General features: G+C 34.0%; 1 protein-coding gene across 1 annotated transcript in view; it reads left to right on the plus strand.

Annotated features, from left to right (window-relative positions):
- The window catches only part of ROBO2 (roundabout guidance receptor 2), a 600,254-nt gene that overhangs the window by 483,820 nt on the left and 91,299 nt on the right, over window positions 1–25,135 (plus strand). Inside the window, exons 9-15 of the mRNA XM_042998321.1 lie at window positions 2,042–2,166; window positions 6,987–7,158; window positions 11,884–12,089; window positions 16,423–16,504; window positions 16,951–17,113; window positions 18,746–18,912; window positions 23,207–23,328. Of these exons, the coding sequence (XP_042854255.1) occupies window positions 2,042–2,166; window positions 6,987–7,158; window positions 11,884–12,089; window positions 16,423–16,504; window positions 16,951–17,113; window positions 18,746–18,912; window positions 23,207–23,328 (1,037 nt within the window). The remainder of the gene's footprint in view (window positions 1–2,041; window positions 2,167–6,986; window positions 7,159–11,883; window positions 12,090–16,422; window positions 16,505–16,950; window positions 17,114–18,745; window positions 18,913–23,206; window positions 23,329–25,135) is intronic.

Raw genomic sequence — 25,135 nt, forward strand, 5'->3', positions numbered from 1 at the left:
GTAATCTCCTGAAAATGCAAGGCAACATAAACCACATTCTCTTCAAATAGATCCATAAATCTGGGTTCTCCATCCCGTTAGACTGAGTCTTCTGTTATCTATAGTTATAGAAGAAAATTTCACTTAGTAGATTTATTCCCGCTCTCCCTGGGGTATGTGTTGAATGTGTCGAGTTGGGAGGCAGTCTAATAGAACACCAAAAAATAAGTCACTACAAATCTCAGTGAATTAAAAAAAAAATGCGGCTGCTGTTTCTATACTAGCATTCTTGTAAGAATGAGTAATTTGTTATATGTGTGAGGCTACCCTACATTTACTCTGTTCTTGGACCTGCTCTTGTGTACTCCTGAAGGGCTGAAAGAATTTTGGGTAAAGACCTTTATTGAATGTCATTTTTTTGTTCTAATTGTTTAGAGTTCACATTTTAGGATGGTTGCCATGTAGAGCAGGTTTTAAAAATTAACATTGATTTTAAAGTTTTTTTCTTGGTCTTAAGTTTTTCAGCATCAGCAATGATTTAAAGTGTAAACAGATGATGAGAAAAGTCATGGAATAAATACGCTGTTTTTTCTTCAACAGGAGTGGGCTTTGATATGTAGAAGATGTCATTGTGAAAACTTCCAGATATACTGTCTCCTGTCTTTCACTTTCTTCTTTCTTTTTACAGTTAACTCCCAACTTAAACCTGAACTTCCTTAGGATTTTTACCCCCATCATTTTATTCTCTTTTCTAATGGAGCTACTCATGTGTAGGTCTCATTATCTCTGCCTATGTCATTTCCCTCATCTTCCAACCAGACTTCCTACTTTGTTGACTGATGTGCCTCCCTCACAATCCATATCTTATTCCTGAGAGGGTTAAATTTTCCAACGATTTTGCTTTGCATCAAGCACTCCTTAGCGTAGAAAGAGCCTGAAGAAAATCCCCACTTGGGCTTCTCAAAGACTTTCTTAGGCTGCATCCAAATCCATCTTTTTTAGCCAATGATATTTACAAAACCTGGACCCTTCATTTCTGCCAGATTACACAGTGTATACGAGATGTGTTCTTGCTTCTTGCACTTTGCTCAGTAAACTCCTTGCTTGGAATGTGCTCATTTCACCACTTACCTAAATGCTGCCCTTTCCTTAATGCCCCCATGATGTGCACTTTCTGCAAAAACCCTTTCGTAGTTGCCATAACAGAATGGGATACCTCTGTGCTGTGCTCTGAAAGCACATCAATCATTGAACTTAGCATGGTTTTAGATCATTGTTTTACCTTCCTTTTGCTGTTGTCATCATGTTTTGTGTTTCCCCTTAGGTTGTGAGTTCCTTGAAAGCTGCAAGATAGATACTTTTTATCTCTGTATCTTTAGTGTCCTGTAGGGGAACATAGTAATTGTCTGACTAATGCTTATTTATCTAAATGAAATGAATTAAGTAGAAGCAACTACTTTCATAGGTGACATTATATCATTAGTTATATTTGTATTTAATTCCCAGCTCTTCAATCCTTTGATGTCTTCAACACATTAACTCTTCAATTCTAGATTATAAACACTTTGAGGATAGGAATTATATTTTAAGCTTTCTGGTATCTCTGCACATAGAACAACGTCTTACAAATAATATAGGAATGGCCAATATTTGTGAATAGACTAATTTCAGAAGAGATACTTGTATAATGAAGTGATTTTTTTTTTACCTTTATCTATGCAAAACACAAAACCAAATTGGGAAACCATGTTTTTCCTTAAAAACATTAGAACATCATTAAAAATCTATTTTCCTATGCAAATATATGAGCTACAGGATTAATAATATACATTTAGAAAATGTCTACTGATAAATTTACTTTTCTTTTCCTTATATTTTATAGAGTGCTCTTCTCCTTTCCCCATCATGTTTTGGAAAATGCTTCACAAAATTAAAAAAAATAAAATAAAAACTGTAGCTTCTGTCTGGCACTGAGCCATCCATGTACTGCCAGATTTTCTCTGATATCTTTTTCTTTGTCAATGGTTGATATTTATATACTTTCTTTCCTTTTAAATTATAGCTCCTCCACAGTTTGTGGTTAGGCCAAGAGATCAGATTGTTGCTCAAGGTCGAACAGTGACATTTCCCTGTGAAACTAAAGGAAACCCCCAGCCAGCTGTTTTTTGGCAAAAAGAAGGCAGCCAGGTGAGTGTGAACTTTGACTGCTCTTCTGAACCCCTCCTATCTCTGGTGCTCCTCACTTTGTCTGGCTTTTCTTGCTATCAATGATGTATTTATTTTATTTCTAAGGAGAGAACAATGTTCAAATATAATGTTCTTTATTGTCTAGTGTGAGTTGTCCAAAATTTTGTCTCTTAAAAAGAATAGGTACAACTCTGTGTAACTAAATTATATGAAAAAGTCTCATCTGTAGCTACTTAAAATCTCTGAACAGAAAAATAATTTTACTTCTTTGCAGTGAGTGGAATTGGGATTATTAAATGAGTTTGTATATAAAAAGTGCTTAGACTATCCCAGGCACATGTAAAACGGCCAAACAATATTTCCTTTATCAGTCCACCTAGAAACCAGTTTCAATCCCCTTTCATGGATAGATAGTATAAATACCTTTTCTTTACCAGTAACTTAAGGATACTTCCATTTAAGAGTGGGAGAAGTATTTACTTCCATCATCTCTTCTGGGTTCCTTCATAGCGGGGTATATAACACATTATATACCAGAAAGAGCCAACACTTGTCTGCTCTTTGCCATGCCCTGGTTTGTCCACTCATGGCTATCTCTGGGTGGCATGGCCTTTCAGACTCTCTGCTCAAAGTCAATTTAATACACTATTTTTTTTTTCACTTACAACTTGGCCCAAACTTGGACAAGCACTTGGCCTCTAGGTTCTCAGGCAATGAATGACATTTCTAGCTTACACTAGAAACTGTTCTTTGCCTAAGGACTTATCAGTGAGTTCCTAAAGGACCCAGAGATATTTTTGTTGTAGACTTTCCAGAATCATCTTCAAGGAGGCATACAGTTCTCAGAAAGAGATTTCAGCCCCTGTTATTGTTAGTCCAAATTCTGGAAGAATTTCCTGGGGAATGATGAAAACCATGATTAAGAGTCTGAGGAAATCTAAAAACCTTGCCAAAGATGATAGATTTTTAGGCTATGTTAAAAAAAAACCTGTTGGTCAGAATTTATGTATGATTATCTGAGTAGAGAAGCATCAGGATGTTTGACTTCATCATCATCTTTAAATGCCATGGATTCCTATACATTCCTGTACTACCCAAAATTAGCAGTTTTAGCAACTCAGTATAAGATAGACAAACTGTTTTTCTCCCTTTCCTCAAGCTCCTTGTTTGATTCACTTCCCTTATGATTTATGGGATGTAAAGGTAGTGATAGAAAGATGAGATGAAGTGCTGTCCATTGCTTTATCCCACATCAGAATGTTCCAGGCCTGAGGTGCCTGGGTAGCTCGGCCGGTTGATGGTCTGGCCCTTGATTTGGGCTCAGTTCATGATCTCACAGTTCATGTGTTCAAGCCCCACGTCAGGTTTCTCACTGACAGAGCCTGCTTAGAATTTTCTTTCTCCCTCTCTCCCCCCCCCCCCCGCCAAATAAATAAATAGACTTTAAAAAAAAGAACTATTCCAGGCTTTAATATTCATTTTTTTAACTCCTTAGTGACTGAATAGATTTCTACTCACAAAAGTTCTTGATTCTTCACTTAAAATTTGCTTTTTGATGAAAACATCCTGAACTCTAAAGTGAGTATAAAGCAACATGAAAGAGTTATCACACATGTGTGTGCATGCACATGTGCACACACAAACACCTTGAAAAAGGAAAGAATTCAAAAGCCATTTTCCCTCCTTATGAGTGTGCGATCTTTATAGCACTATTTAACCTCGCTGAAGCTTCTTTTCTTAATCTAAAGTGTGAGAATAATACATTTTACTTTGCATAAGTTATGAGGATTACATGATTAAGTTGGTTTCTACGTGAAACTGCTTTGCACATTATGAAGGTCTGACAAGATGTTAGAAATGAGGAGAATGTGAAGTGCCTCCCCTGTATCCTGGCTGAAGTGGCAAGTTCATACTTCTGCTCAGGCCAGGGATGCCAGGACCTGAACTTCCCCACTGCCCAGACACTACTGCCCCTCACCAAGCCCCAGACTCACACAGTGTTTGAGAAACCTAGGATGGGTGAACCCTACAGAGCCGTGGTAGCTCTACAAGATCCTTTCTCTTTCCTGTAGCTCCCTCCCTTCACCCACCCTGGGGGGCTATGGGGTCCATAAAAGTTACTCCTTTAAGCCACTGATAGCAAACATAGTGATATGAATATGTTATTTATTTATCAATTTTATAAATATAATGATGTAGAGAAACTTGATTGTTGCAAATTTACACTTTAAATCCATGTATTGAGTCAAATCCCATTATTATATATGTTGTTATTATATAGATACAGCTATACCATGTGTAAATATCATGCCCTAAAATAGCTCTAGGTTGATACAAGATATTGCATCATAATGTTTTGGTCAAAACAGAACATGTTTTTGTCCTGTGGCCCAATAAACATGATATTTAAATATGCTACATTCTGCTTTAATGTTTTTTAAAGTAATCAAATAGCATTAAGGTACTTCTTTTTCTGTTATTTGACAAAGTGGCATGTAATCCCAGAGACATTAATCTCTGGAAAAAAATTCCAGTTAGATAATTTGATTTGACTATGTTCATAGGTCTGGTTTTCTTATCTTCATCTATCTCCCTTGCATCAGAGAGAGAAAGAGAGAGAGAGAGAGACTGTAAATGAGAATAAAAGTGAATTGCTTGAGCAAATTGTAAAGTTTTAAATTATGAATTGGAATATTAGGAAAAATAAATCGGTCTTACTGTCTCCAGTATCCAATTTTTACAGTGATCTATGACTCTCCATCAGTGGAGAGAGTTAAGAGCCTGGACTTAATGGTCCATATTCCTCAATATGTGCTGATAATGCCTATTAGCACTAATAGGATACCCAGCCACTTCAGGGCAAGAGGAGTTCTGTAGAATTCCTGGGTTTTGCTTGCAATCCATTTTCTTGTGCCTATGTCACACAAGCAGCGAATAAAGATGATGGGTTAACCTCAATCATATGCCATTTTCCATGTCAACGAATCATTTAGAAGGTGGACTGATATTACGTTGTAGAGGAAGAGATCCCAGAGAGAATTAAGCCTATCTGATGTATTAGTACTATGTAAATTAGTATTCTAATGGCTAATTGCAGGAAAGTGCATACTTTGAGTTATTGTATCATTTGCAAGTAGCTTTAAAATTTAGACCCTTCTTTTTTAGGTGGTTTATTTCAGTAATATATTTGGATTCCACAAGAGAATTAGCTTGTTCTCAGATTATTTCATATGCATGAAAATGTCGAGCCTTATATAGTAATACAAGTTTTATAGGAGGGCAATAGCATTTTGAAATTATATTCCTGACATGCTTGCAAACATCAGTTCTTTTAGAAAGGGCTTAATAACATGGTAATGTTTATGTAAAGTGGGCTTATAGTGTCACACTCAAATCTAATAAAGTGGACATCCATCATGTTGCAATAAAGAGAAGAGCTTCTAATTAAAGTAGGACATCATTCGTAGGATTAAAGTCATTTAGCGTAATTGAAAAGTGTTAATACCCTATTTTATCCTCTTCCATTGGTATTACTTCAAGGGTAAAAACATTTTAAGGTGAAAATGTGTCTTAGGCCTTTAATTGAATGTTATTACCTCCTGATTGTAACGTATTGAAACTGTTTAATTACAAACCTGGAAAATTAATTACTATGTCGAGAAACAGATCCCAGAGGGTTATAATGTGCTTTTTTGTAAGTAAATACAACATAAAAATTGATATGTTCTTATTTATAATCCAACCTGGAAACATATCTCAATATGATTTGTTATACCCAAATGTTTTACCTAATTGAACAACAGTAAAGCAACATGGGTCATCCAAGTTAACATTACTGTTCTCATATAGGGACTTTCAAAGTTTTATGATTAAGCTGCTTGTGTTTAATGTGAGATGTATAATAAAATAATTTTTCATAAAAAGTCCATATTATGAAATTCTTTAAGGGCACATGCACACTTCAGAAGCATTATGCATCTCCTTTTTATTTTCAATGATTTGCTTAATCTTGCATATATGGTATTGTTTAAACCTACCTCCTTTCAAAGCTGTTACTTGGGCACCTGGGTGGCTCAGTCAGTTAAGCGTCCGACTCTTGATTTTGGCTTAGGTCATGATCTCACATTTGGTGGGATCGAGCCCCACATCATGCCCTGTGCTAAGAGTGCAGAGCCTGCTTGGGATTCTCTTTCTCCCTTTCTCTTTACCCCACCCCCCCTCTCAAAATACATAAACATTTTAAAAAAACCTGTTACAATCTGCAGAAATCTTATAGCAGGAGAAGATTTGGCTGTCTCTCTCTGTCAGTCTCAGCCACACCCTTTTGAATATCTTTATGAGAAATTCAGACAATTACATCAAGTATTCAAAATGATAAGTGGAAATTGATTTTGCATTCCTTAGTAATATGCAGTTCATAATTCACATGCATAGTTAAGTTACATTCCACATTATCACAATGTCTGATGAGAGTCATTATTATGCCCATTTTACAGATGAGTAAATCATGTTTCAAAGATATTGAGTAACTAGCAGTAAGTCAGGGAGAGAGTAAATGGTTAAGATAAAGATCCAGGTATTTTAAAGGATTATTCCTTCAGAATAGAGCATGTTGACTTCTTAGAGCACATTATTTTTGCATGATTTGGAAAAAGTTCCCAGTGAAACACTATGTGGCATTTAGTCATTTCAACACCATATTTTTATAATAACTTTATTTTCTTTTCCCAACAATATTCCAGTAATCATAATAGCCATTTTTAATGTAATTGTCCTTCTGAATGGGAAAAGATATTGATGAGATTGTGTTTCTTCCACAGAACTTGCTTTTCCCAAACCAACCCCAGCAACCCAACAGTAGATGCTCTGTTTCGCCAACTGGAGACCTCACAATAACCAACATTCAACGATCAGACGCGGGTTATTATATCTGCCAGGCCCTAACTGTGGCTGGAAGCATTTTAGCAAAAGCTCAACTGGAAGTTACTGATGGTGCGATATTGTTGTTTGATTTGTCTTAGGAAAATAGTACTTTTTGTTTCAAGATCCATTTTAACCAAGTGAAATTTTTGGGTTGCTAACTATGTAAATGAATGCTTATCTTCTAAGTTTAACTCTAGGTAAAATAACATTTTTAACAGTTTCTAGTTCTCCTTGATTTAATACCATTTGCTTTCCCAAAGAAGAATATCAAAGATTATCTCTTTTATTCTTAAAAATAAAATGATGCCTTATTTTAAATAAATGACATCATACTTCGTGTGTATAATGTCATCTGTATATGTTTTTAGTCTTATGCTGACATGATTGCTTCTGATGGATATTAATAATTTGATTTCATGAAAGAGGAAGAGATATCATGTTTAATATTATCAATGGAAACAGATGAATTTTCAGTTAGGTAATCACATTATGATATCCTATAACTTTTTAATTATTCATTGACTAAGGTAAATTAATTAAATACCTTCCAAACTACTGATGGATCCTAAAATTATTATTTTTTATTTGTACATATGTACTATAAATCTTAACTGAAACGGCTACATTTATAGTGATAGTTGAAAAAAATATAGCGATTTTCATAATCTGTTTTTTCTCCCCTGATTGCTTATTTGTCACAATTGATAGGTAGGCAGGTTTAGATACTTCCTGACCCTGAGTATGAATTTAAGCCCTGTTCTGTGATGACTAAAACAAAAATTCTCTCTTATTCTCCTATATTCTGAGGTTTGTGAGGTTTTTATTTTCCCTTGATGCTGACTTCTGAGATTCAAGAATTTTGGTTTGTGACCTCTTTGATTTTCTTCCTTCTCTGCTCATGAAATTTGATTCACTTTTATAAATCAAACTTACATGTATATTATGTGGTAATTTAAAATTAATAGAAAGGAAATATTTTTTTTAATATCTGTCCATGATATTGCCTGATTCAGCACCTGTTAGGAATAGGAATGAATGGAACAGACAAACATTGGCTGAGGGAACATTCAGTCATTAATAGCTGTACCTGCTGATGTTGCAGAGACCTGTCATGAAACTGAAAGAAGTCAGGTTCAAGAGTAACAATGCTAAGAAATTCTTCCTTTATATGGGCAAGAGTTTTGATCCTTAATACCTATGTATTTTTTAAAAGAAATAAAAGATAATTATTCATCCTTTTAAAGTCCATATATTTTCTACCATTAACAAAAATATCCAGGTACATATACTGGGAAAACAAGATATTCTGGCCATAGCCTAAGTTGTTTTATATATATATGATATATATATCATATATACTGTATATGTGTTATATATCATATAATATGATATATATGTGATATATATCATATATACGATATATATGATATATATATAATGATATATATATGATATATATAAAAGATATTCCAAACATAATCCTGAAGACCTCCACTTTAATCTAGCTGCTTATATTATTTTACAAAGGACAGACTCTAAAACATTTCTAAATAAAGAAATTGTTATATAAAAGACAAACCATATTTTAGAAAGCAAAATTGATGAATTAGAAGAGCCGATTGATAGGACAGATATTCCGAATCATGTCCGATGCGATGAAAAGGAAGACTTTTATTTTCCTGGTGTTGGTTGATGACGTAATCTCATGGAACAGTAGTTATTCTAGCTTTGTTTCTGAGGTTCAAAGTAAAAGAGTGATAAATAAGTTTAAACCTGATGACTGAAATGATTGTGAACATTTTGTTACAACTGGCATGAATATTAATTCCTACATTGATTTTTACTTAAGTAAGCAATCACAAAGTAAAGATCCTTTTGCAAAAACATTGAATGAAGGTTATAGAGTTATTGATTTTGACAGTAAAAAACTCTAACTTCAAGACATAAACACATACACACACACAGACACTATTATTATAAATAACTGTTTCTTAATATTAACTTGCCACATTGGCTGATGACTTTGCTTCTATTCATAGTTTTGAATTTTTCAGATTAGTTAACAATTTAATGGTACATGAGCTATCATTTTCATTTGGAACATTTTTTGGAGGGTGTGACCCAGGGCAATTTAGAGCCAATTGAAATTCCAGTGTAGAATAAAAACGTATGTTGTGTTCAGAGAAACAAGCAAAACATCCATAGAGATGTTTCTGTTGCTACATTTTTGCACTTAAACTCCTTTCTGGGAAGTATTTTTAACTCAAGTGTTCATATGAGATGAGATTGCTAATGGTGATGAAATGTTCTGTTGAGTGATAATTTTACTGATTATAGATTGAATGAAGATGCTTCAATATACTTGAATTTCAAAATATCCTTTTAGAAGACCTTCTCATTAATTCATTGGTACTGTTCATTTCTTCTTTTCTTTTGCTCTGTATCTCAGAGAATGAGAAAATTGTAATGAGAATTCTGAGTAGAGTCAATAGAATCTAAAGGGACTGGAAAGAAGAAATGTATTTATATATTATATTGACAATAAATGTCACACCATGATCTTATATGAATGGTTTATTGAGGATTTATAATGCATAGTTAGAGAAAACCGTGGAGTTGTTCACAGATCACTGGAAACCCTAAATGTTCATTTAACCTTTGACCTCAGTGTCATGGAAACCTGTGGTCATCTCTCACGCATAACATCTTTGAAACTGAAAATTCCTTCTGGCCAGGAGATTTTCAATTACTTTATTGATCAAATTCATTAAAAAGACTTTGAGCTACTCATTTGAGCAATAAAAAAGAAAGAAACTAATTAGATGTCCTTGGCTGTATCTAATGATTTCAGGGATATAAAAATAAAAACAGGTCATAAGAAATTACCTGAATTCTGTAGAGATATTTAAATTGAAACAAAGGAGTAGGAATATTTAAAATTGAATAAATAGATTCTACCCTGGTAATGCAGACCCATTTTTCTCATTAAATTTAGAAATCATTTATAATATTTTGTGAATTGGCCTTCTACTTATGACCCATAAAGAAAGTAATTTCCATGAATATTCAGTTTGAATATCTGTTTGTGCAGTTACTGCTAGATGAGTCAGTATTGGTGTATATCGTGTTTTCACACTATCTGAAGATATTTTATTTATTTTTAAAATGAAGAATTTGTTCAAGAAAATCAGGAAATAACTGGTTCTAATTTTTCTTTACAAATAATATAAAACAAAATTTTATTGTTTTCTTAGGTTTTTATAAGGTTGTTACATATATATATTTATGTATATATATGTGTACATTTACAAATATATATTTATTTACATACATACACACACACACACACAGACCTAAGCACACATTGTAATATATATTTTGAGGTAGTAGTTTTAGTGTGATTAAAAATCCACTGTATCTTGACATGCAGTGGATCTATTTCATAACTTCTATTTTAAATTAAAATTTGTTGGCTTTCTCGTGGTAGGCTATGAAAGTGCTGGTTAATTTAATGTTTTTCCCCCCAAACCATGAATTCTAATAGTAAATATGATGCATATGGATTGGGAAATAGCTAATCATATAAACTATTGTTCATGAAAGCTGTGGACTAAGAATATTAGAGTATTAATGAGCAAAATGATATTTTGATTATGTATATTTAACACAAGATTACTTTCTTCAAAGCCACTTTCTCCTCATAGTTGGTTAGCAATCATTAAATCATTAAAATCCACCATTCTTTTTTTTTCCTTTCTGTGGAAGTTTGTGTTTATATATGATATAAAGATTTTTGGTAATTATATCATAAATGTAATAGAAACATACATAAATATTTCGGGTAGCTAACCAAACTCTATGCTGAATACAGAACTTTCTCTTAAGAAAGCCTCACTTGGACATGGATGGACATGTCAGCTTTATTATGTAGTGTTCTAATGAGTTCTGGATGAAAGTTTGCATCCAATTGTGTCCCTATTTGTATCACCCATTTAAATCATACTATACATTCTGATATACTTCCTAAATCATTATGAAATACTTCCAAAGGCACTGCAAATACTGCTACAAAATATTTTTTAAAAAACACTGAACTAGAAGTTTATGATATTGTATAAATTTTACCCAGATGAACATAGAAATTGATATATAGGTAAACACTTATTTGAAATGAAAACGCTATTTTTTCATACCGCAAATATAGTACAAACAGATTTTTTTGCTTAATTCTGAGGAATAGTAAAATCATGTCATCCGAATTGGATTACTATACTCTAACTCCCAGTGTCATAGTCTTGGAAATAAAGTGTTTATACCTAGTAACTTACATCAACCAAAATATCATAATCTATGTGAATACAGCAAGGTGCTTTGAAGGGAGATATTAAGTATTATGCATATATTTTAATAAAAGCAAAAGTAAAAATTGTTTATACCCATATGACACTCCACAGACTTTCTTAAATATGCCTATAAGAGACAAAATGGACATTTTATGAATAACTGCCATGAGCTCTCTATATTTTAATTTTAATTTCAATATGATTAAGACTTTCAACAATACTAAAATGTCAGAATTTATTTTGTTGTCATCTACTGTCGGTAATTCAGAGTTAGTTACAAATAATAGTATGTCCTCAGTAAATATAACGTATGTATAGTATATATAGACGATAAATACATAATGGATAAAGAATATGCTGAATAAATTATAATATGTGTGTAATTCACATCTAATCGTATAATATAACTTCTTAGAAGTTAAAATATCCTGAAAATATTCGTATCCTTTAGTTTTGACAGATAGACCTCCACCCATAATTCTACAAGGCCCGGCCAACCAAACACTAGCAGTAGATGGCACAGCGTTGCTGAAATGTAAAGCAACTGGTGACCCTCTTCCTGTAATTAGCTGGTTAAAGGAGGGATTTACTTTCCTGGGTAGAGATCCAAGAGCAACTATACAAGAACAAGGAACATTGCAGATTAAGAATTTACGGGTAAGTAATGTTTGACTTGTATTTGGATCTTCATTTCCGCATAAGCATCACCCTAGGGAAAAATTGCTTTGTGAACTTAAAATCTCACAGACTAGAACAGTTGCTCTACCTTTTGTGGTAGGCCATGTTATATCTTATTTTACAAATGATGAATTGAAATTAGAAGGAAAGTCCTTATGTTGGTGATAAGTTCATAACAGACCTAGAAACTTTTTATTCTTTCATCCCAGCTCACACTTATCCAAATGATAAAGCTAAAAACCTTAAATACATGAAGTTAATGATAGTAATAGGATATTTATAACTGGAAAGTGTCAAATGCTTCTGATTTACCCTCTTGAGTAAAGGAAGCTTTCAAGGAATTGTGGATAAGTTGGCTTGGCCAAACTATTATGTGGAAAAAACTAGAGGTAAGATTGAGTACATAAAAGGTGGCTTTGGCTAGTGGGTGGAAAATCTTACATTTTTGGTTAAGTTGCTCTGGAGTATAGATTTAAACCTGTGGGCAAGGACAAGTCATTGTTCTTTTAACAGAAGATGATGTGCTAGAGAATGACCATTCCTGCCAACTTAACATATTAAACATACTTCAGAAGCAACTCAAATGCCTATTTCTGAATATCGTATTAGCTGTCTACTGCTATTTAACAATATTAGCAAACATTTAAAGGCTTAAAGGAACAAAAAGTTACTCTCATAGTTTCTGTGGGGTTAGGAGTCTGGGCATGACTTAACCGGGTCTTCTACTTCCAGGTGTCACAAAGTTACAATCGGGTATCAGGGTTGTGGTCTCATCTGAAGATTGACTGGGGATAGGGTTGACTCTGAGCAACATGATTGTTGACAGCATTTAGTTTCTTATGGCTACCATACTGATTACCTCAGCTTCTTATTTGCTGTTTACTGAAGGCTGCCTTTAGTTCCTTGCCGTACTGATATTCCCATTATGACTACTTGCTTCCTGAAACTCAAGAAAGTACAGAGCCTTCTAGCAAGACAAGCATTATAATATTATGTAACATAAGATGTGACATCTTATGCATCACAAATGTGACATCCTATCACCCTTGCTGTATTCTTTTGTCCAGAAGCAAGTCAACAGTTCCCACACACATTCATGGTGAGGACTTAATTATACAAGATGTGAATACCAGTTGGATGTTATCATGGGGACCACCCACCTTCTACAAGTATATTCACTTCATTCAACAAAATGTAGACAGCCTCCCCTCCATGTGGCAATCACTACACTAAAATAGAAGAACATGCTAGAATAATCAAAAGATTGTGAATGAGAACCAGAAATAAGATATAATAGTGCATGAACAAAAATTAATTAAAAATTATTTGGTGGATGAACAATTAGTAGGATCTGGTATCTAAGTAGAACCAAGAGGGGTGCCTGAGTGGCTCAGTTGGTTAAGTGGCCAACCTTGGCTCAGGTCATGATCTCGCGGTCCGTGAGTTCAAGCCCTGTGCTCGGAGCCTGGAGCTTGCTTCTGTTTCTGTGTCTCCCTCGCTCTCTGCCCCTCCCCATTCGCGCTCTGTCTCTCTCTGCCTTTCAAAAATGAATAAATGTTAAACAAACAAAAAATGTTTAAGTAGAATCAAGATAAAAAAAAGTGGGAAAAACAATGCTGAATTTTAGCATTCAGAAACTAGGAGAAGAAGATAAAATATTTTTTGTAACATGTATTTTTAAACAATTACGACATGGATTATTATCTTAAAATACAGATACATTTACAATCACTTCTTAATTTGGTATTTATCAGTGTATCACACAGACATATACAAAAAAGGAAGAACTCTTTTTGCAGTATGTACATACACAAACACACAAACTTTTGTTAATTTGTGTATTTGTTAATAACATTAATATATAGTTCTTTTTCATTTTAAGACATAAGCATTAATTATCGCTTTAACTAGAAAAATACTGTCAAATTAACTTAAAAGAAAAGTAAATTAGTACAGATTTTAGCCTTTTTATTGATAGTAAATTAATTGTTAACCTTCTTTGAACAAATGGGAGTTATTAAAAAATTAATGCCAACTCTCCTTGAGTAAACACTTTAACCTCTCTCTTTGGGCTAAAGTCAGTCTTGGGCCATGGAGGTTAATGCATTTTCACTGTACTGCTGAATTGAAGGGTGTGCTTGAATAGTCAAGATCCCCAGTAGTGTTTGAAAGAAGCAATTAAAGGTAGGTGCTTGATGATGTCAAACAAACTTTGAGCCCTGTGACAGGCTTCTGAGCAGTCTCTCTGGGATGCAAACTCCTGGAGCCTTGTCGACAGCCAACCACACGAGGAGAAAAGCAGGTGATAGAGTGTGCCAGCACATTAATTTTTTTAAAGCACTTGGTTAAAGATAAAGAGAGAAGGATAGAAGAGATATGAAGTACCTGAAAAGAAAATATTTAAAGTTAAAGGAATAAAAATGAATGTAGTGGCGATGATGGTAATGCAGGAGTGAGTTTTTAGCAATGATATTTCAGCTTCAGATATTGCTTTTGATAAACTCCAGTATGAAAATGTTGTTCTTTTTCTGTAAAATGACTGTCTTTAAAGGGAGCTAAAAATGTGCTTTACAGTACTTCATTCGTACAGTCAAGAGAGGGTTTCTGTAGGTCATATTCCTTTGTGTCTCACCGTTTCTTTCTTTCTTTCTTTCTTTCTTTCTTTCTTTCTTTCTTTCTTTCTTTCTCTTTCTTTCTTTCTTCTTTCTGGTACTTAATGCAAGGGGGGAAAAATAACGTGATGAACACTGTATTCTCATAGTCCAGCTAATTGGTAACTGAATCTGTGTCTTTCGAGAAGTAGAATATTCCCATACTCATTAAAACCTACCTACCACAGCTAATGTCAGACCGTGTCTCTACACAATGACAAGGAGATGTAGTTAAGAAGCATTACCTACATACACTTATTTTAGCATTTGCACATAATAACAAGTGCTACATTTTAGTTCAACAGCTATAATAAAATGCAAATTCTTTACTCTTTCACAGACCATATTCAAATGAACATCACATTAAAATCCAACCTTGGCTCATTATATTTAGTTTGTGAGTGATGCTTCTTAAATGGAGAGATTTCTAATGACTATAATGCATGCACAGCCACATTTGAAAGAATGGCTCTTTCTACAGTGGCTATCCCCCATCATCCTGCTGTATAATAGAAGACAATTGTATGAAGATAACATGGCAAAGAATGATGTGCCGTTCGAATGATGAGCACTTTGAAACTCAAGTTACAATACATAATGACATTTAAAATCAATTAAAACAGTGGCACAGCAGTAACATCCATGCACTAATAATTTACCTGAGATTTAGTTGTGGAAGGTTGAGTCACCAATACACTTACATTTTGAACCCAGCAGGTATATTCCATGAACTCTCAGATTTCATCAACAATTAGACTCATCCTTATCAGAGAATTTTAATCTTATGTCAGACGACCTGCCTTATTCAGTTTGGTGATCAAACTGATTGTATTATCAACTACTTTAAAAATCTTTTGCCACTCTTCAAATGAATAACAAAAACAGTTTAAGTGACCGATGAAATGACAATTTTTAAGTACGCTTCAAAGAGTTATGAATGAGTTATTTGCATGGTCCCTTTCAGCTCTAAAGTGCAATGATTCCATAGACATGGTTTGGTTTTTAATGATACAACTTTATTTCATTCTCTGTCACACTACTACAACTTAAATATAAGTGAATACTAATTTATTTATGGGGAGAGATTTAGTTGCTTAGGTTTTGTGTGTGTGTGTGTGTGTGTGTGTGTGTGTGTGTTTTCCTTCTTCACTTTCTCCATGTCTTAAAAAAAAGAAGACCAGCCCCGTGTTATTTCAGTGCTTATTTACTCCTGAGTACATTTTCTCCATTGAAACATAATGTATTGGAGATAGAGAGGACAGCTTTGCATTTCTCATCTCTGAATATTTATAAGATTCTGAAAAGTTCTGTCCTGAGTTGCCTGCATGTAACTCTCACACAGCGAAGCCGCATTATAAATTGGAGTTATACAAAGATAAGGGCATTACCACAGAGGCAAGAGGGTCAAAGAGAGTTTACCAGACAAATAACATTTAATTGTAGAAGTATAATAAAAAATCATTGAATTCCTTTTATGAATAAAATAATATATTATATGAGTTTATTGTAATATTTTATGTGTACCTGTGATTCATTCTAATGAATAATTTTGACAGCTAAATGACATACCACATTTTAAGAAATTAAATGTTACCTTGTTGAGATTGACGAAATACAAATTAATTGAAAGAGTTGAATTCTCTCCCTCCCTTGCACACTAGATTTCTGATACTGGTACTTATACTTGTGTGGCTACAAGTTCAAGTGGGGAGACTTCCTGGAGTGCTGTGCTGGATGTGACTGGTGAGTCCTTGGGAATTACCTTAACAGAAGAAAACTCGAGTCCATTTTAGTGATTAGCCCATTACCAAATAACAGTTGAAGATTCAGATTCAGATTTTAAATTCATTGAATGTAAAAACTAAGTCGTATGCCACTTTTCAATTCCTCCACAAAACATTGCATATATGCAATCTGATATAGTTAAGGGGAGAGATTTTCTTGCTTTTTGTCCTTGATAAGTGTATTTATTACCTCTCTCTGAAGAATAAGCAATTCTAGAGCTTATGTGAAAGTAAGCATTTGGTAACATGTAGGAAAAGCAAATATTCATTTATATACTTTTGATTCATGAAAATGAACTGCTCATTGTCTAGGTCAATTTCTTTAACAGACTGTTTTTCCTGTTTTTAAGTATTATGTCAGTATATGCAATCAGGAATGAAGCATTTTCTGTTTGTCCTCTATAGACTCTGGAGCAACAATCAGTAAAAATTATGATTTAAGTGACCTGCCAGGGCCACCATCCAAACCACAGGTCACTGATGTTACTAAGAACAGTGTCACCTTGTCCTGGCAACCAGGTACCCCTGGAGCCTTTCCAGCAAGTGCATATATCATTGAGGCTTTCAGGTATGGGACACTTCCTTTTCTTTTCTCCATGGGTTTTTGCTTTAGCTCCTATATCCTAAAATCTCATGTGAGCTATCCTGCTGTTTTATCTTAAGAACATGTTTAACAGTGCATTTTCAGTACTTATCTTTTATATCTGATTTTATTCAAGGATATACTCTAGTTTTTTGTTGTTGTTGTTATTCTTTCATTTATAAGTTGATTATAGGATTAAATTATGCATTACCCATGCCTAAGCCTATGGGGATCTAGCTCATGACATAATCATATAGATCCCTTCTTTACCCTGACCATTGTAAAGATTTAAGATGAGATTATTGTCATTAGAACTAGGCAGAAAGTAATTCAATTGGGCACAGACATTTTTAAGTTCTGCAATATTTATTGAGGCATGAAACCCTAGAAACTTGCTTCCTAATAATTAAAGCAGAACTTAAAGTCATTCCATTGTTTTTATGCTCTATATTTTAATACATTAATTGGATATGCCTTTAAAATGAAAAACTACAGCTACGGAATTGATTCCATGTACTTCTGGTTGCTAAAACAAAGATATGCCCAATTGCTATTTGAAAAAAAAAATTTCATCAACGTAAGGATATAGACTATAAATTAGCAAATGTCATGATACAATCACCATGAAAATTTAATAAAATATTTATACAAATGAGAAAATGAAGTTTGCATTGTTTCAATGTGCTTTGATTTGCCTTTATAAAGATAGTGATAGCCACTGTCATTTTCAAGCATTAGGACAAATCATTACTTTCATTTTAGGCTTCCCTAATCTATTTAAGGTAATGATCAATAAATATGTCATGTCCAACTTTCAAAATACTATTTTTCTATAATTTTCATGCTTTAATATATAAGAACTGCTGAAAAGTAAATGGTCGGCCCTGAAAAAATCACAATTTTCTTCTCGTTATGAACAAAAACAGCATTTGTCTCTAGACAAAATTTTCTAAATGGGCATCCCATCTGTAAGTGGCTGCTAAGGGGTTTCCACACATATTTTCAGAGGTATTTCACCATTTGAAGATGAGAAATCACAGTACTATGTAATGTACAATTTTATTAAAAATGTGACCAAGGGAAAATATTCCTTACGTGCTTCCTTTCTTCTTTTACAGATATGTAGTTTTAGAAGGCTCTATTATAATATTGCATGTGGAATTGATGCAAAAGAAAACACACCTTGTAACAGGAAAATGTATTGGCATAATTTACTCTGTAGTCCATTTATTCTTTCTACAGGTTAATTCTTTTCAAGGTATATATATATATACATTTACGAGGACCATATTTATTGTATAAACTTGATGTTGTGATCTTGGCCTCTGTTCCTTTTACAGGTATTCATTTAGTGGGCTGCTGTGCATTAGCAAAGTGCTGTCACATCTCCTGGGCTGAGTTTAATTTTGTTGTGCATGGCACTTCCGTTAGGTGGGCTCGGCTTTGTTGTTGAATAAACAGAAATCATCCAAATGTTTCATTTATTGGGCTTAACACTTCAAGTGTTGTGCGTGTGTGTGTTTAATTTTCAGCCATTAACTTTTGTCATTGATGCCCAACTCCATTTCCGATACCTTTAAGACAGTTCTTTAAATGGAAGTCCTGTTCATGTTTCAGCCAATCCGTGAGCAATAGCTGGCAGACAGTGGCAAACCATGTGAAGACCACCCTCTTTACAGTGAGAGGCCTGCGGCCCAACACGATCTATTTATTCATGGTCAGAGCAATCAACCCCCAAGGTCTGAGCGACCCAAGCCCGATGTCAGATCCTGTGCGCACACAAGGTAATTTCAATAGCTGTAAACATGACTGGTTCTGGAAGGAGGCATTAAGCAGATCTTTGAGAACAAAGGGATTGTGTGAGGAAAGATACATGTGTCTGATCACTTATTACAATGATTCATTAGACCTGATCCAGGGAAAGGAACTTGCTGTTCACCTTGGTGAGTGTGTCCTCTTCTGGGAATTGTCAGGGTCTGTTTAGTAAAAGATAAACAAAATAATTGGGTCCATATACATAGTAAGAGTAAATCACCTAAGTTAGGGCTTTACCATATTTCAAAGGGAGGAAACATGTGCCGCTTTTGAAACTAATTTTGCAATAGCAAAAACTGATCTTTAATGGATACAATGCCCAGATAGGGATATCATCATTACTCGTAGTGTTCAAGAATTCTGTTTTTAGTGCAGAGAGTCTCCAGGTGTAGTTCCTACAGAAGCAGTATCTGCATCACGTAGGACCATGTTAGAAAGGCAGACTCTTGATCCGCAGTTCAGAAGCTCTGGGGGTGCAGCCCTGCAGTCTGTGGTAAGGTGCTCTCCAGGTGATGTTTGGTCAAGTTTGACAAGCATCCGTATAGTGTCTTTTATCAGATGGTTAAAGGAGCAATTTGTTTCAGAAAGGAGTAAATCAAGTTTTCTTTGTGAGGTATGTGATTCTTTTGGCTAATAAAAAAAATATTTAAAGAACAAAACAAACAAGCAAAGGAAAGAAAAAAGAGAGAGGGAGGCCAACCAAGAAACAGACTCAACTATAGAGAATCACTTGATGGTTACCGAAGGGAAGCTAGGAGGGGGGATGGGTAAAAGAGCTGATGGGGATATAGGAATGCACCTGCTGTGATGAGCACCAGGTGTTGTATAGGAAGTGTTGAATCACTATACTGTACACCAGAAACTAATATACATTGTATGTTAACTAATTGGAATTTAAATAAAAACTCAAAAAAAACCACCCAGCATATTATAATCTCAAAACTGAAGTTTTTCTTCTAATCTTTATTAGCCTGTCTCTTCAAATTAAGATGTCATGAAGTCTAGGGGTTAATACAGGATGTTGCATTACAATTTCCCTTCCTACTAGTAGTAGATGGAAATAATAAAGCAGACACTATGGCTTTATTATTTGTTACAAACTGCTTCCCACAGGGTTCTTGAGAAAGGGTTAATTATTTCTTATTTGTAAAAGGCTTTGAACAGGATATAATTCAAAGTAGTATTTTTATGCAATGAAAAGCACCATACAGCCATAAAAATATTATTATAATTACAATGTAGTTCAGTGATAGTAACTAGCGTGCTATTATAACAGAGAAGGGCGCCAAGGAATCAAGTGAAATAAAGTCACCACGTGATTTTGTAACGTTGCTGACATGATGACAGTCAAGGGAGGAGGGAATGCCACTTTGCTATTGTTCTCTAAGCAGTAATGTGATTAATTTTCCATGATGATAAAGGGCCTGTAGGTAAAGAACCTGTCTCTAGAGGAAGAAAAAGTACAACAAGGAATTTGAAGATCTGAAACTGGTTATATTTTACCTTCCTTAGATCCAGTCTCCTTTAGTGTGTCTGGATTTAATGAGTAAATTAAATTATTGAACTTGACGACATATATGGTTTTCACTCAACAAATTACAGTAACAAGGTCATTTTTACTAGTGTGGAGAGAAAGAGTCAGTTTTTGTGTGCAGTTGCAGTGAAAGGTGGAAGATAACAGGATGGGGGAGACTCTTGCTGTGATTATATCCGGCAGACCTTCTTGATCATTCCATAACTGCCAGACACTAAATCTTGACTCATAAAATAACTTCTTGGTGAAAAGGTCAAAAAAGATTAATGAAAAGTTGTTTGTGATCTGGCTTGTTCCAGTTGAGAGACTACATAGAGCAAAAGACTTATGTTCTCTTAACAGATATTTAATAGGAAAACTCATGTTTTGTGTCTGAATGGCAGGATCATTTTTTGACATCATACTTTTAACAGCTTTGCATTCAGCAAAGCACTTCTTTTCAAAGAATACTTTGCTGTGTGAGCTCTTATTTTTAAAATATTAAAGATATTAACATCATTTTTAAAGATATTAAAGATATTTTTAAATATACTTTAAGATACTAAGTACCATAGAACTTAGAAATCTTTTATTTTAGAAAGGCAGCAAATACTTGTCCTGTCAATATCACAGGAGACCATAGATGTGACAGCAAAGGTCAATATTATTCATATAATATTATTAATATGTTTTTTTTCCTAAATGAAGTAAAACTAGTTATGCTATTTATGTTAAGGATGAAAAACACTGGAACTGGGGAGAAAATCACCAAAGTGTAGTTCCCAAATATTAATGTCCTGGTTTTTTCACTCATTTTTTTTTATTACTTACATTTACATTTTCCAGATAATAGCAGCAAATATATATCCTGAGTCATGAGATAAGTTTGTGCTTTACTCGGATTGGTACAGAGGGTTGGAAAACAGCAGAAGAGTTCTAAGATATTTTAATCCTGTTTTAATTATAATCAAGTTTGTAAATTATTGATATAAATTCCAAATACTAATAAAGGCAACACTTTAATTATATACCAAATGCTAATGCCAAATTAATGCATTCTTCCAAGTCATGCTAAGATCCTTGAGAATTTTATTTTCTTTTTTGAATTTTTTTGAGTATAGTTGACACACAATGTTACATTAGTTTCAGGTGTACGACATAGTGAGCCATCATCTCTGTATTATGCTATGTTCACCACGAGAGTAGCTACCCATCTGTCACCATACAGCACTATCATAACATCATTGACTATGTTCCCTATTCTGTGGCTTAAAAATATATATTAATTTATTTTTAAATTTGAACATAATTAGCATTCAGTGTTATATTAGTTTTACGTATACAATATTATGATTCAATAATTCTATACATTACTCATCACTCATCAAAATATGTGTACTCATTCCCCTTCACCTATTTCATCCATATCCCCCTCCCATCTGGCAACCGCCAATTTGTTTTCTGGTGGTTATGTGCCCTATGCTATAGCTTTTATTCCATGACTTATTCGTTTAATAACTAAAGCCTGTACCTCCCACTCCCCGTCACCCATTTTGCCCATAACCCTCACCCTCTTCACTATTGATGTCCCAATTTAAGTTAGTGTACCCAATTTAAGTTATGACTGAAATATGCACTTAAAAATATTTTTGCAAGAGTGTTGTATTGTGGCCTGAGAAAATGGGAGAAAACAGGATTAAAAATGAATTATTTCAAATTAGACTCCTCCCTTGAAAGAGAGTTGGAGAAAAAAAAAAGAAAAAAAAAAGAAAATAGTTGGAGAAAAAAGAATTCAACTTAATATTGCTGTGCACCAGTTAAAGCAGTTGATTTGAGTATGTGTGAAATTTAGTCTGTGGTATCAATTTGATGAATTGAATGTCTGTAATTTATCTTAGTTTTTTTCTTAATGGTACATAGGATATAAACCATTGTATGGAACAATAGAGTAGTATTATATGAATGATGGATACAGGGCCAAACAATATATGGCTGAGAGTATATCATTCTAAATATTGCAATGATTTTTCCCTCTCCTCTCTCTTATCACTTCCAAAAAGCAGCTGAATTCCTTTTTTATTTGTCAGATATTGAAGTCCTGCTCAAAGTTTATTACTCTAGAACAGTTTATCAGTATTCTACTTTTTTCAGTCAAAATATTTTTGTGAATTTGGAGGGTGAGGGGCATTTTCCCTTCTTTCACTCAGTTTGTTAACCATTTGTGACATAATTCACTTCTCAGTTTCCCCTGATTATGTTATTTCCATGCTTCCAGTCTGGAATAGGTCAAGGAGTAAGAACACACAGTCTTCCAATTGGGAAAAGGGATTAAACAAATTCCTAAACAGCAGTTTTCAGATATTGCTCCCTTAACTACTCAGGAAAGTCCTTCCATATGCCCGCGTCTATAGAAAACTCATGTTCCTAAAGAAGTCTTATGGCATATACTTTATTTCTTAATAAGCAAATAATAGATCTTCCACAACAATGTATTTGAAGGGAGTAAGAGATTATGAACACTTTTATTAATATTGTTTTAGGAAAGATAAATAGTATCTCTCAAATTATGTCCTAGCCCCTGGGTGGTATGTACATAAATATGCTCTAATGTTGTTGTTGTGTTGTTTGTCAATAAAGGTTTCAATTTTTTCCTCTGCAATTATTTCTAATGACCTATAATATTGTCTTATACAATACAAATTGGAATTTTATGATGAATTTTTAACTATTGGGAATGGTTATCTCTGTAGATATCAGCCCACCAGCACAAGGAGTGGACCATAGACAAGTACAGAAAGAACTGGGAGATGTCATTGTCCGTCTCCATACTCCAGTTGTGTTGACTCCCACCACTGTTCAAGTCACGTGGACGGTAAGTTTCAAAGGCAGTATTAATGGCACTTTCTTTTATTCCTTTGAGAAAACAAATCAAACAAGGAAAATGAGAATCAACACACAAATAGTAACAGAAGCCCTCATCATTTAAATCAAGGTGGAATCAATGGCAAAAAAGAAAAATATTCAATAGAATGGAAGAGTAAGATAGTTTGCAATAGAACTATGGTGTGTTTCATCTTATTTTTTAAAAGCTTTACTGAGATATAATTAACCTATCAGAGTTAGGGTGTACAGCTCTGTGTTCACTCTATTTACAGAATTGTGCAATCATCCTCAAAATCTGACTTTAGGACATTTTATCATCCGAAAATAGAAAGAACTCTGTGTTCGTTGGGAGTGCCTCCTCCATTCCCCCTGCTTTAGCCCTTTGCAAGCACCGATCTACTCTCTGCCTCTGTAGATGTGCCTGTTCCTCTCATATGAATGAAATCAGGCAATGTGTAGTCTTTTGTGTCCTGCTTCTTTCACTCAGTGTCAGGTTTTCCAGGTTCAAACAGGTTGTAATATATGTATCAGTACTTTGTTCCTTTTTATTACTGGATAGCATTCCATCACACAGATGCATCACATACTCTGTTTATTCATAGCCTGATGCACCTTTCAGTTGTTTCCATTTGGGGCTACTATGAACGAGGGGGCCATAAACATTTGAGTACATGTTGACATATGTTTTCATTTCTCTCATGTGTTTTAATTTCTCTTGGTATCTACCTAGGAATTGCTGAGTAAAATGATAACTCTGTAACATTTGGATCAACTGCCAAAATGTTTTCACAAGTGGTTATACCATTTTGTTTTCACCAGCAATGCTTGAAAATTCGTTTCTTCCACAACCTCACCAATTTCTCTCACAGCTTCCTCAACACTTGTTATCTTCTATTTCATTATAACCATTCTAGTAGGTGTAAGTGGAATATCTTTGTGGTTTTGACTTGCATTTCTTTAATAACTAATGATGTTTTCCATCTTTTCATGTGCTTGAACATTTGTATATCTTCTTTACAGAAATGTCTGTTCAAATTCCTTGCTCATTTTTAAGTTGGGCTGTTTGTCTTTATTTTAGACTTGTGCTTGTTATATATTGGATACAAACCACTTATCAGATATATTATTTGTAAATGTTTTTTGTCAATAAATATCTTTTCTGTGGGTTGGTTTTGACTTTCTTAGTGGTGTCATTTGAAGCACAAAAATTTTTAATTTGACCGAGTTTCTTTCTGAATTTAAATAAATCATCTGTACATTCTTTTAGCCGAATCTCAAGTAGCAGCACCAAAACATGAATATGATTTTAATAATTGGACATATATAGTAAGAAAGTAATGGATTTTAAGAAGCAAGTTGATATGTTAGTATAAGTTAGGAATATTCAATTCCATCATTGTTAAATGTCAACCTACCCACTGTTATATAAAATGCAAAATGTTTTGATCACTTGGTAGCCACTAGAGTAAAAACAACAAATAGTGTAAAAATAGCCACATTAGTCATATTAGAGAATACTAACATTTGTGTATATGTGTTTGTATCTACGTATGTGTCTGTGTTTTGAGAAGAGCCAGATAATGTTCTTCCCTGTGCATAACATAGTTAGTGCCAACGTCTTATTTATATCTAAGATTTCTCTATTATAACCTCTAAAAATCCATAATATATCAGGATGTTAGAAGACCACAACTTCTTTAAGCCCTCTATGTCTGTGATAGATCTTGTGTATTGTATAAGTAATGGACATTTGAGGTACAGATACTTACAAAATTTTTACTTTAATTTTAATATTA

Source organism: Panthera tigris, chromosome C2 (genome assembly GCF_018350195.1).
Source record: "Panthera tigris isolate Pti1 chromosome C2, P.tigris_Pti1_mat1.1, whole genome shotgun sequence".
NCBI classification, from domain to species: Eukaryota; Metazoa; Chordata; class Mammalia; order Carnivora; family Felidae; genus Panthera; species Panthera tigris.